Source organism: Cheilinus undulatus, unplaced genomic scaffold (assembly GCF_018320785.1).
Source record: "Cheilinus undulatus unplaced genomic scaffold, ASM1832078v1 Contig8, whole genome shotgun sequence".
In the NCBI taxonomy this organism is placed as follows: domain Eukaryota; kingdom Metazoa; phylum Chordata; class Actinopteri; order Labriformes; family Labridae; genus Cheilinus; species Cheilinus undulatus.
Window position 1 is genome coordinate 30,344 of NW_024571695.1, and position 14,657 is coordinate 45,000.

A 14,657-nucleotide genomic window follows, 5' to 3' on the forward strand; every position below is an offset into this window, starting at 1 on the left:
TAGCAAATAGAAATAATTTTGGTAATCCTAACTGACCAAAAACAGGAAAAGTTTAATCTGATTTAATGTTAGACGGTGAGAAAAAAAAGTTTATGTGCCTTTTTATATAGTGTATGTAAACTTCTGGTTTCGACTGTAAGTGCTTTAAGTTTAAAGGGAAGGTGCTGCTGCTGCTCCAAAGGTCTTTTAGCCCAGACTTTCCCAACTGGTGGGTCAGGGCCAAAAAATGGGTCACAGAGCAGTTTAGTGGGTTGGGAAGGTCTGCCTGAATGTACAGATGGTTTAGAAGTCAACAAACAAACAAAAAACCAAACAGAGCAATAAACAGACAGATAAACAAACATGAGATAAACAAATAAACAAACAAACATGAAATAAACAAACAAACAGAGGGATAAACAAACATGAAATAAACAAACAGACAGAGGGATAAACAAACATGAAATAAACAAACAGACAGAGGGATAAACAAACATGAAATAAACAAACAAACAGAGGGATAAACAAACATGAAATAAACAAACAGACAGAGGGATAAACAAATAAACATGGAGATAAACAAACATGGAGATAAACAAACATGAAGATAAACAAACAGAGGGTTAATGAGGGGAGCTACCTCTGCTATGAAGACGATGATGAGGATGTCCTTCCTCTGATCTGGAGTCAGGCTGAACAGCAGAGAACTGAGCGTGCTCACAAGGTAACTCTGCTTCTCTCGCTTCACTGTGGGGACGCCGATCACTACGGAGACTGAGGAGGGACAAACAACCCGCAAAGCAGGGTTAACAGGCATCATACTCTTTCATCTGTTACCATGGTTACCATTGATACTGATGTTATATTAGTGGAGGACGGATCCAGGACCAGGACCTTCATAAAACTGAGATACTATTATCAATTGATTCTCATTGAATCCCTTTAGCTGCACACACTAACAAACCCAACAGAGTCCTGGTCCAGGTTGATCATCAGTCTAGTTCTGACCCAGGTTTAAACAAACCCTGAATCCTGATAAATCCTTGAACATGTTAGGATTAGCGTTAGGCTGGAATAATGTCTGATGTTTAATCCCTGACCTGTTAATCCAGACTGACTACATTCCAGTCTCAGCCCTCCTGAAGGACTAATGTTAGAACTGGTTGTTTGGTTTTAGGGACCGCTCCTTGTGTTTGTCGTTAATTGTGACTTAGATCAGACCACATTTGCTGACCAGTTAAAACAGAAATCAGGATTATCTTAAGGGTTCAGAGACTTTTCCATGCCACTGTCTCCTTCTGTTCCCACTTAACTTTTAAGGTTGAAGATGGTGATGAAGATGGTGATGAAGATGGTGATGAAGATGGTTGTCTGTGGAGGAGCTGTCCCATCTGAACCAACCAGCCAAAGGAGGTGGAGCCAGAAGTCAGGACTGTTTTAAAACAAACTGTTTCTCTGTTCTTGATCCTGTTTTAGAAGAATGAAGTTGCTAATGCTCAGAAATGTCAGTGCTAATTATGACCTTAAAGGGATGCTTCAACATTTTGGCAAATTCGTCCACTGCCATAATCCCTATAGTCTTAGTAACAGGTTCGTTACCTTCAGTTGTCGGTGCAAGCTGTTTTTAGATCGGCCGCTGCCGAGTTCGGAGCTGCTGTACCAACTCAATGTAAGCAGGCGGTATTCCGGCTTTCCCTCATCAAACTCATCAAATACACAATCCAACAACTCCAAAACGCTCTGGTGGACGAGTTGTGACCTGCACATTCAACCGGACTTGACTTGGTTGAACTAATCTGAGTCAGTCTGACGGTTAAAGTCTGGCCGATTTCCTCCATAAACACTAAAGTTACAAATGGACCTAAATGTCTGAAAGTAGAGCCAGGAAGTGGAGTTTTAGTTTTCAGTCGGAGGGTTTGACAAAGACATGCAGACTCTCCTGTGGCGGCCGTCTGTCCTGTCATAGACAAAAGGTCAGAGGCGTGCGTGCCTCTGATTGGTCTGTTATAAGAGAAACCAGCAGTGTCGAGTTTTTCCAGTCTATCAGGAGCCTGGTATGCCTCACATGTTTCCAGAATCCACCTGAGTCATCAATCATGATGTTCAGATTCAGAATCACATGACTTTATTTATCTTAGAGGATGATTCCTCATTAAATAAACCTGATTTCTGTTTGGTTAAGTGGTGAAGTGAACTTATCCAACATTATATGACACATAGATCTGCCTGTGTGAATTTAACTGGGGTTAAAATAAAAAAAGATAAGAAATAAAGTTAGGGTATGTTGATTTGGTTCAGAAATAAAACCTAAGTAAATAAATCAGATAAATATAGAGAAACAGCTGATCTAAGTCTTCTTATTAACAACACTTTAACACTAATTCAGTTTCACATTCATCACTGATGGACAGGGCTGATGTGAGCCTTCAGAGTCTGCTCTGTGTTCTTAAATTAGGTCGACATAATGTTAGAAACCAGGATTTATGACCACATATCAACAGTCGACTGTGTCTTTAAGAAAAAGTCTGGATCTCTGTCTAGTCCAAAAATCCCTGATTCAAGCAGAAGTTAGTCTGTTTTCTCCTGTTTGGCTCACTCCTTATAGAGCAGACACGTTTGACGCCTCAGCCTGGCTGAAAGCGTGCCAGTAGAAACCCTGTATCTACATGGAAGTGGTGTTTAAACATCTGCTCTATGAGGGGTACAGTAGCTCCATACCTCCTCTGCGTCCCTGTCCCAGCACGATGTTTGGGGTGAGACTTTCCGGGTGGTGTCTGAGATGAGGCATGTAGATGTAAATGCTGGGCTGCAGGATCGTCGGTCCATCTAAGCCAGGGAATGTCGGCCTTTCAGTTTCTGTCCACAGTAGGGAAGACATGAGGACAATTTCAGGTAATAAACGAAGCAAATAGAATTATTAGAGTCAATGAACGGAGCTACTAGAATGATTAGAGTCAATGAACGGAGCTACTAGAATGATTAGAGTCAATGAGCGGAGCTACTAGAATGATTAGAGTCAATGAACGAAGCTACTAGAATGATTAGAGTCAATGAACGGAGCTACTAGAATGATTAGAGTCAATGAGCGGAGCTACTAGAATGATTAGAGTCAATGAACGAAGCTACTAGAATGATTAGAGTCAATGAACGAAGCTACTAGAATGATTAGAGTCAATGAACGAAGCTACTAGAATGATTAGAGTCAATGAACGGAGCTACTAGAATGATTAGAGTCAATGAGCGGAGCTACTAGAATGATTAGAGTCAATGAACGAAGCTACTAGAATGATTAGAGTCAATGAACGAAGCTACTAGAATGATTAGAGTCAATGAACGAAGCTACTAGAATGATTAGAGTCAATGAACGGAGCTACTAGAATGATTAGAGTCAATGAGCGGAGCTACTAGAATGATTCGAGTAAATGAATGAAGCTCCTAGAAGTAAAAAGAATAAATTAACAAGTAAAAAGAATGATTAGAGTAAATGAATGAAGCTCCTAGAATTATTAGAGTAAATTAACAAGTAAAAAGAATGATTAGAGTAAATGAACGAAGTAAAAAGAATGATTAGAGTAAATGATTGAAGCTCCTAGAATTATTAGAGTAAATTAACAAGTAAATAGAATGATTAGAGTAAATTAACAAGTAAAAAGAATGATTAGAGTAAATGAACGAAGTAAAAAGAATGATTAGAGTAAATGAATGAAGCTACTAGAATTATTAGAGTCAATGAACAGAGCTACTAGAATGATTAGAGTAAATGAGCGGAGCTACTAGAATGATTAGAGTCGATGAGCGGAGCTACTAGAATGATTAGAGTCAATGAGCGGAGCAACTAGAATGATTAGAGTCAATGAGCGGAGCTACTAGAATTATTAGAGTAGATGAGCGGAGCTACTAGAATGATTAGAGTCAATGAGCGGAGCTACTAGAATGATTAGAGTCAATGAGCGGAGCTACTAGAATGATTAGAGTCAATGAGCGGAGCTACTAGAATGATTAGAATCAATGAGCGGAGCTACTAGAATGATTAGAGTAAATGAATGAAGCTCCTAGAATGATTAGAGTAAATTAACAAGTAAAAAGAATGATTAGAGTAAATGAATGAAGCTCCTAGAATTATTAGAGTATATTAACAAGTAAATAGAATGATTAGAGTAAATGAACGAAGTAACTAGAATGATTAAAGTAAATGAACGAAGCTGCTAGAATTATTAGAGTAAATGAACGAAGTAAATAGAATGATTAGAGTCAATGAACGAAGCTCCTAGAATTATTAGAGTAAATGAACGAAGTAAATAGAATGATTAGAGTAAATGAACGAAGTTACTAGAATGATTAAAGTAAATGAACGAAGCTGCTAGAATTATTAGAGTAAATGAACGAAGTAAATAGAATGATTAGAGTCAATGAACGAAGCTCCTAGAATTATTAGAGTAAATGAACGAAGTAACTAGAGTAACTGATTCTGTTGTTCCTAAATCTATCCTAACATTCTTTTATTATGCCCTTCGACCATGTCAAAGCCCCACTGATGACTGTCTTTAGGTCTGATTCTGTTGTTCCTAAATCTATCCTAACATTCTTTTATTATGCCCTTCGACCATGTCAAAGCCCCACTGATGACTGTCTTTAGGTCTGATTCTGTTGTTCCTAAATCTATCCTAACATTCTTTTATTATGCCCTTCGACCATGTCAACGCCCCACTGATGACTGTCTTTAGGTCTGATTCTGTTGTTCCTAAATCTATCCTAACATTCTTTTATTATGCCCTTTGACCATGTCAAAGCCCCACTGATGACTGTCTTTAGGTCTGATTCTGTTGTTCCTAAATCTATCCTAACATTCTTTTATTATGCCCTTTGACCATGTCAAAGCCCCACTGATGACTGTTTTCCTTGACCCTGTGTTTAGGTCTAACCCTCTGTTTGTGCTTTCATGGGTTTAGACCTAACTGCCCCCCAGCATTCTTCTACCTATGGGGGTTTTGGAGCTGTTGTTCTTGTTGTTCTTGTTGTTCTTGTCGTTGTCGTGGTTCTTGCTGCTGTTGGCATTGCTTGTACTGTGATAGGTGTTGTTAGCAGCTTTAGAAATGTTCCTCAGCTCCTCCAGGATGCTACCAAGATCCTTTCTGACCTGGTCGCCCAGCTGCTCGGCCACCAGCAGGCGTTCATAGAAGCTCCGCAGGTCGAGATGTACTGTCGAAACTTGAAACAAAGCAAACAAGTTGGTACTCTTTTACCTTGGCAGAGCTTTGCTCTCAAACTTTGGGTTTATAATAACGTTAACATCATAACACTGCAAAAAACTCTAATGTTTGTGTCTAATGTCTGGTCAGCATTCAGCTGATTAATTCAGAGCTGTGATTTTAGGTCAACATCCCAGTAATTCAGGGAAATAGGGATTTTATTAAAAGTCTAACACTTTCTAGACTGATTCTGTACCTAGATGGTCTTTACTCCTAAACATCATGTTTGAAATAATTCAATTTGATCAGATACAACTGTCCGAGGTTCCTAGTTTGGACTCTGCCCAGTGGTGTGTGTGTGTATATAAATATGTATATATACAAACACACACACAAAAACCTACTAGTTTCCCAGCCCTATCTTGAGTGTCATGGATTTGTTGGCCTTTTCCTTTCATGAGAATTAAGCAAATTAAAGGAATCCCCCAGAATAAAATAAAAAGGTCATTGGCTGATTGGTCCACCTTACCTCCATGACTGGGACTTGATTTAATCCAGGAAAGAGACAAGAAACAGGCGACAGCCAGCAAACATCCGAATCTAACAGAGTAGAACCTCATCTCTTCTTCATGTCTCTGATGGTCACGTCTCTCAGGTCTCTACAGGTGATGTGAGGTGCACAGGTGAAGTGAACAGGTAAGCCTGCTGTGCTTATTTTCTTACGTCACAGACAAACAACACAAATGGACGCATGCGTGTACCTGTGGGGAGTGAAGGTGTCACCGGCATGACCGCGCCACTTCAACAGGTTAATGTCGATGGAGAAACAGCGACACCTGCTGGATGATCATAGACAGCCTTCTCTTCTGGGAAATATTACTGTGATCTTTAATTATTAACGACTATTTAGAGGTTTACATGACAAACAACCAATCTGTTCTCATTTGCTAAAAATCATTTCCGGTAGAGGTGAACCGTCACTGAGTTAATCCGGTTTAAACAGAGGCCAGCCCCGCTGTTGTAGTACCGATATGCTGTAGATATAAACTGGTTTTAAAGAACTCCGTTGTCATTTTTAACAGGGGATTCATTAATTGATGCAGGTAGAACTCACCTGTCTCTGACTACCACAACATCAGGAGTTATAGATTATAAATATTAACAAACGTTTTTCCTTATGTCATCAGGGGATGTAGCTCAGTGGTAGAGCGCATGCTTTGCATGTATGAGGCCCCGGGTTCAATCCCCGGCATCTCCACTTCTTAATAGTTTTTCGCCGGAATCCTTCGGTTCAGTTTTGACTGGGTTTAACATTAGAGATGGAGAGGTCTGCTCTGACCAGGACAGATGAGTCCAGGTCCTTCTAATAACTGATCAATAATCCTCACAGGGCTCTGTGAGATCATTGATCTGTTATTAGCTGAAAACTGAGGCTCTCTCATTCTTATAATCTGATCAATAATCCTCTCTTAGATTATTCTGATGCTGTTCAGTGAGATAGGAACAGTAAACAAACGTTAGCTTTAGGCCATAATTCCTCCAGATTATATTTCCATGTATGAAGCTGTTAGTGCATAAAGAGATTTATTATCTCAGACGTGCTTTACTGACATGAAATAGGTTCAGACAAAAATACACAGTGACAATAACACAAGTTTAAAATAATAACTGTATTACAGACATGATTAGGGAAAATAGTAGGGTTTTCAGTATTGATTTAATCAGTTGCATTAATTTTATAAATATTTGATATCTATATATAAATAATATAATATATAATATATTATATCATCATTTAAATATGTTGTGAAAATAACCAAAATTGAATGTACCTGTATGTTATTACTTTTTCTGTGAAAAAGTGTCCCACACTGAACGAAATTATCATATTTGTATATTTTTTTTCATGTAAACATATTTTCAGAGCACAGAAGTAATAATCACAGTCTTAAATAATAACATCTTGCATAGAAACATGCTAAGCTGTGTGATATACTGTGACAGACTCAGCTGAGAGAGTTACAGTTAAAATTTCTTCTCCAGGGATGATTTCAGTTTTTTTCTTACTGAGGAGGGCAATAAAGCCAGGAATTATACCATTAAATTAGGGAAATACATTTGTCTTATTCTTTCACGTCTCAGACAGAATGAGAAAATGGATCTCTGTGGTCTGACGGTGTCTGCAGACTCTCTGAGCGCCTTCTCCTGCTGACCTGTTTCAATGGCGAGTTTCTATCAGGGATCACAGAGTGCTACTGTTCGAAATACACTCTGTGATGGTCTGAATCAGATTCTATGAGGTGGTTGGTAATTTAATTATTGTTTTGGTATTTGAATCAAGAGAGGGAATATTGAACCACTGCACCATCACAGTCAGAACGAACCATCACAGTCAGACTGAACCATCGCAGTCAGACTGAACCATCACAGTCAGAACAAACATCACAGTCAGACTGAACCATCACAGTCAGACTGAACCATCACAGTCAGACTGAACCATCACAGTCAGACTGAAACATCACAGTCAGAACAAACATCACAGTCAGACTGAACCATCACAGTCAGACTGAACCATCGCAGTCAGACTGAACCATAACAGTCAGAACGAACTATCGCAGTCAGACTGAAACATCACAGTCAGACTAAACCATCACAGTCAGATTGAAACATCATAGTCAGAACAAACATCGCAGTCAGACTGAAACATCACAGTCAGACTGAACCATCACAGTCAGACTGAACCATCACAGTCAGACTGAACCATCACAGTCAGACTGAACCATCACAGTCAGACTGAACCATCACAGTCAGACCGAACCATCACAGTCGGACTGAAACATCACAGTCAGACTGAACCATCACAGTCAGACCGAACCATCGCAGTCGGACTGAAACATCACAGTCAGACTAAAACATCACAGTCAGACTGAACCATCACAGTCAGACTGAACCATCACAGTCAGACTGAACCATCACAGTCAGACTGAACCATCACAGTCAGACTGAAACATCACAGTCAGAACAAACATCACAGTCAGACTGAACCATCACAGTCAGACTGAACCATCGCAGTCAGACTGAACCATAACAGTCAGAACGAACTATCGCAGTCAGACTGAAACATCACAGTCAGACTAAACCATCACAGTCAGATTGAAACATCATAGTCAGAACAAACATCGCAGTCAGACTGAACCATCGCAGTCAGACTGAACCATCACAGTCAGAACAAACATCACAGTCAGACTGAACCATCACAGTCAGACTGAACCATCGCAGTCAGACTGAACCATCACAGTCAGACTGAACCATCACAGTCAGACTGAACCATCACAGTCAGAACAAACATCACAGTCAGACTGAACCATCACAGTCAGACTGAACCATCACAGTCAGACTGAACTATCACAGTCAGAACAAACATCACAGTCAGACTGAACCATCACAGTCAGACTGAACCATCACAGTCAGACTGAACCATCACAGTCAGAACGAACCGTCGCAGTCAGACTGAAACATCACAGTCAGACTGAACCATCACAGTCAGACTGAACCATCGCAGTCAGACTGAACCATCACAGTCAGACTGAACCATCACAGTCAGAACAAACATCACAGTCAGACTGAACCATCACAGTCAGACTGAACCATCACAGTCAGACTGAACCATCACAGTCAGAACAAACATCACAGTCAGACTGAACCATCACAGTCAGACTGAACCATCACAGTCAGAACAAACATCACAGTCAGACTGAACCATCACAGTCAGACTGAACCATCACAGTCAGACTGAACCATCACAGTCAGAACGAACCGTCGCAGTCAGACTGAAACATCACAGTCAGACTGAACCATCACAGTCAGACTGAACCATCGCAGTCAGACTGAACCATCGCAGTCAGACTGAACCATCGCAGTCAGACTGAACCATCACAGTCAGAACAAACATCACAGTCAGACTGAACCATCACAGTCAGACTGAACCATCACAGTCAGACTGAACCATCACAGTCAGAACAAACATCACAGTCAGACTGAACCATCACAGTCAGACTGAACTATCCCAGTCAGACTGATCCATCACAGTCAGAAAAAAAAACATCACAGTCAGACTGAACCATCACAGTCAGACTGAACCATCACAGTCAGACTGAACCATCACAGTCAGAACAAACATCACAGTCAGACTGAACCATCACAGTCAGACTGAACCATCACAGTCAGAACGAACCATCACAGTCAGAACAAACATCACAGTCAGACTGAACCATCACAGTCAGACTGAACCATCACAGTCAGACTGATCCATCACAGTCAAACAAACATCACAGTCAGACTGAACCATCACAGTCAGACTGAACCATCGCAGTCAGACTGAACCATCACAGTCAGACTGGACCATCACAGTCAGACTGAACCATCACAGTCAGAACAAACATCACAGTCAGACTGAACCATCACAGTCAGACTGAACCATCACAGTCAGAACAAACATCACAGTCAGACTGAACCATCACAGTCAGACTGAACTATCCCAGTCAGACTGATCCATCACAGTCAGAACAAACATCACAGTCAGACTGAACCATCACAGTCAGACTGAAACATCGCAGTCAGACTGAACCATCACAGTCAGAACAAACATCACAGTCAGACTGAACCATCGCAGTCAGACTGAACCATCACAGTCAGAACAAACATCACAGTCAGACTGAACCATCACAGTCAGACTGAACCATCGCAGTCAGACTGAACCATCACAATCAGACTGAACCATCACAGTCAGACTGAACCATCACAGTCAGACTGAAACATCACAGTCAGACTGAACCATCACAGTCAGACTGAACCATCACAGTCAGAACAAACATCACAGTCAGACTGAACCATCACAGTCAGACTGAACAATCCCAGTCAGACTGATCCATCACAGTCAGAACAAACATCACAGTCAGACTGAACCATCACAGTCAGACTGAACCATCGCAGTCAGACTGAACCATCACAGTCAGAACGAACCATCACAGTCAGAACAAACATCACAGTCAGACTGAACCATCACAGTCAGACTGAACTATCCCAGTCAGACTGAACCATCACAGTCAGACTGAAACATCGCAGTCAGACTGAACCATCACAGTCAGAACAAACATCACAGTCAGACTGAACCATCGCAGTCAGACTGAACCATCACAGTCAGAACAAACATCACAGTCAGACTGAACCATCACAGTCAGACTGAACCATCGCAGTCAGACTGAACCATCACAATCAGACTGAACCATCACAGTCAGACTGAACCATCACAGTCAGAACGAACCATCGCAGTCAGACTGAACCATCACAATCAGACTGAACCATCACAGTCAGACTGAACCATCACAGTCAGAACGAACCATCACAGTCAGAACAAACATCACAGTCAGACTGAACCATCACAGTCAGACTGAACCATCGCAGTCAGACTGAACCATCACAGTCAGACTGGACCATCACAGTCAGAACAAACATCACAGTCAGACTGAACCATCACAGTCAGACTGAAACATCGCAGTCAGACTGAACCATCACAGTCAGACTAAACCATCACAGTCAGACTGAAACATCACAGTCAGACTGAAACATCACAGTCAGAACAAACATCACAGTCAGACTGTACCATCACAGTCAGACTGAACCATCGCAGTCAGACTGAACCATCACAATCAGACTGAACCATCACAGTCAGACTGAACCATCACAGTCAGACTGAAACATCACAGTCAGACTGAACCATCACAGTCAGACTGAACCATCACAGTCAGAACAAACATCACAGTCAGACTGAACCATCACAGTCAGACTGAACTATCCCAGTCAGACTGATCCATCACAGTCAGAACAAACATCACAGTCAGACTGAACCATCACAGTCAGACTGAACCATCGCAGTCAGACTGAACCATCACAGTCAGAACGAACCATCACAGTCAGAACAAACATCACAGTCAGACTGAACCATCACAGTCAGACTGAACCATCACAGTCAGACTGAAACATCGCAGTCAGACTGAACCATCACAGTCAGAACAAACATCACAGTCAGACTGAACCATCGCAGTCAGACTGAACCATCACAGTCAGAACAAACATCACAGTCAGACTGAACCATCACAGTCAGACTGAACCATCGCAGTCAGACTGAACCATCACAATCAGACTGAACCATCACAGTCAGACTGAACCATCACAGTCAGACTGAAACATCACAGTCAGACTGAACCATCACAGTCAGACTGAACCATCACAGTCAGAACAAACATCACAGTCAGACTGAACCATCACAGTCAGACTGAACTATCCCAGTCAGACTGATCCATCACAGTCAGAACAAACATCACAGTCAGACTGAACCATCACAGTCAGACTGAACCATCGCAGTCAGACTGAACCATCACAGTCAGACTGAACTATCCCAGTCAGACTGAACCATCACAGTCAGAACAAACATCACAGTCAGACTGAACCATCACAGTCAGACTGAACCATCACAGTCAGACTGAACCATCGCAGTCAGACTGAACCATCACAGTCAGAACAAACATCACAGTCAGACTGAACCATCGCAGTCAGACTGAACCATCACAGTCAGAACAACCATCACAGTCAGACTGAACCATCACAGTCAGACTGAACCATCACAGTCAGACTGAACCATCGCAGTCAGACTGAACCATCACAGTCAGAACGAACTATCGCAGTCAGACTGAAACATCACAGTCAGACTAAACCATCACAGTCAGACTGAAACATCACAGTCAGACTGAAACATCACAGTCAGACTGAAACATCACAGTCAGACTGAACCATCACAGTCAGAACAAACATCGCAGTCAGACTGAACCATCGCAGTCAGACTGAACCATCACAGTCAGACTGAACCATCGCAGTCAGACTGAACCATCACAGTCAGAACAAACATCACAGTCAGACTGAACCATCACAGTCAGACTGAACCATCACAGTCAGAACAAACATCACAGTCAGACTGAACCATCACAGTCAGAACAAACATCACAGTCAGACTGAAACATCACAGTCAGACTGAACCATCACAGTCAGACTGAACCATCGCAGTCAGACTGAACCATCACAGTCAGACTGAAACATCACAGTCAGACTGAAACATCACAGTCAGACTGAACCATCACAGTCAGACTGAACCATCACAGTCAGAACGAACCATCGCAGTCAGACTGAACCATCACAGTCAGACTGAAACATCACAGTCAGAACATCACAGTCAGACTGAACCATCGCAGTCAGACTGAACCATCACAGTCAGACTGAACCATCACAGTCAGACTGAACCATCACAGTCAGAACGAACCATCACAGTCAGACTGAAACATCACAGTCAGACTGAACCATCACAGTCAGACTGAAACATCACAGTCAGAACAAACATCACAGTCAAACTGAACCATCACAGTCAGACTGAACCATCACAGTCAGACTGAACCATCACAGTCAGAACAAACATCACAGTCAGACTGAACCATCACAGTCAGACTGAACCATCACAGTCAGACTGAACCATCACAGTCAGAACAAACATCACAGTCAGACTGAACCATCACAGTCAGACTGAACCATCACAGTCAGAACGAACTATCACAGTCAGAATGAACCATCACAGTCAGACTGAACCATCACAGTCAGAACAAACATCACAGTCAGACTGAACCATCACAGTCAGACTGAACCATTACAGTCACAACAAACATCACAGTCAGACTGAACCATCACAGTCAGACTGAACCATCACAGTCAGAACGAACCATCGCAGTCAGACTGAACCATCACAGTCAGACTGAACCATTACAGTCACAACAAACATCACAGTCAGACTGAACCATCACAGTCAGACTGAACCATCACAGTCAGACTGAACCATCACAGTCAGACTGAACCATCGCAGTCAGACTGAACCATCACAGTCAGACTGAACCATCACAGTCAGACTGAACCATCACAGTCAGACTGAAACATCACAGTCAGACTGAACCATCACAGTCAGACTGAATCATCACAGTCAGACTGAAACATCACAGTCAGACTGAAACATCACAGTCAGACTGAATCATCACAGTCAGACTGAACCATCACAGTCAGACTGAAACATCACAGTCAGACTGAACCATCACAGTCAGACTGAAACATCACAGTCAGACTGAACCATCACAGTCAGACTAAAACATCACAGTCAGACTGAACCATCACAGTCAGACTGAAACATCACAGTCAGACTGAACCATCGCAGTCAGACTGAACCATTGCAGTCAGACTGAACCATCACAGTCAGACGGAAACATCACAGTCAGACGGAAACATCACATTCAGACTGAACCATCACAGTCAGACTGAACCATCACAGTCACAACAAACATCACAGTCAGACTGAACCATCACAGTCAGACTGAACCATCACAGTCAGACTGAACCATCACAGTCAGACTGAACCATTGCAGTCAGACTGAACCATCACAGTCAGACTGAACCATTGCAGTCAGACTGAACCATTGCAGTCAGACTGAAACATCACAGTCAGACTGAACCATCACAGTCAGACTGAACCATCACAGTCAGACTGAACCATTGCAGTCAGACTGAACCATCGCAGTCAGACTGAACCATCATAGTCAGACTGAACCATCACAGTCAGACTGAAACATCACAGTCAGACTGAAACATCACAGTCAGAACGAACCATCACAGTCAGACTGAAACATCACAGTCAGACTGAACCATCACAGTCAGACTGAAACATCACAGTCAGACTGAACCATCACAGTCAGACTGAACCATCACAGTCAGACTGAACCATTGCAGTCAGACTGAACCATCGCAGTCAGACTGAACCATCATAGTCAGACTGAACCATCACAGTCAGACTGAAACATCACAGTCAGACTGAAACATCACAGTCAGAACGAACCATCACAGTCAGACTGAACCATCACAGTCAGACTGAAACATCACAGTCAGACTGAAACATCACAGTCAGAACGAACCATCACAGTCAGACTGAAACATCACAGTCAGACTGAAACATCACAGTCAGACTGAACCATCGCAGTCAGACTGAACCATCGCAGTCAGACTGAACCATCACAGTCAGACTGAACCATCACAGTCAGACGGAAACATCACAGTCAGACTGAACCATCACAGTCAGACTGAACAATCACAGTGCAGCTCCTTTTGCTCCCTCCTCTTTTCAACTTTAAGCCTGCATCCCTTCAGATGTCACTTAGAATTAGTTGTCTTGCTTCACTCCATCAGTAGATCTCAAGTTTAGACACACAGATTAATGAAATCCCACACAGACTCTTTTCTTCCTAATATTAAGTTTTTTTTTTTTTTTTTTAAAACCTAGTGTTAAGAGGATTGTGGGTAAAATGTTAATGCTACCATGAAAGTGGATATACATGAACATGCAGATGT

At 42.1% G+C, this 14,657-nt stretch overlaps 1 protein-coding gene and 1 non-coding gene across 2 annotated transcripts in view; one reads left to right on the top strand and one right to left on the bottom strand.

The window, feature by feature from the left end:
- LOC121506676 (alpha-1,3-mannosyl-glycoprotein 4-beta-N-acetylglucosaminyltransferase A-like) overlaps positions 1–5,957 on the bottom strand; it is a 35,727-nt gene extending 29,770 nt beyond the window's left edge. Inside the window, exons 1-5 of the mRNA XM_041782517.1 lie at positions 5,952–5,957; positions 5,698–5,827; positions 4,957–5,178; positions 2,698–2,835; positions 620–753 (exon numbers count right to left, since the gene is read on the bottom strand). Coding sequence (XP_041638451.1) covers positions 620–753; positions 2,698–2,835; positions 4,957–5,178; positions 5,698–5,827; positions 5,952–5,957 — 630 coding nt within the window. The remainder of the gene's footprint in view (positions 1–619; positions 754–2,697; positions 2,836–4,956; positions 5,179–5,697; positions 5,828–5,951) is intronic.
- Positions 5,958–6,354: 397 nt separating this feature from the next.
- Positions 6,355–6,426, top strand: trnaa-ugc. Its single transcript has one exon. It is a non-coding gene; the product is annotated as a tRNA-Ala (tRNA).
- Positions 6,427–14,657: the final 8,231 nt, after the last annotated feature.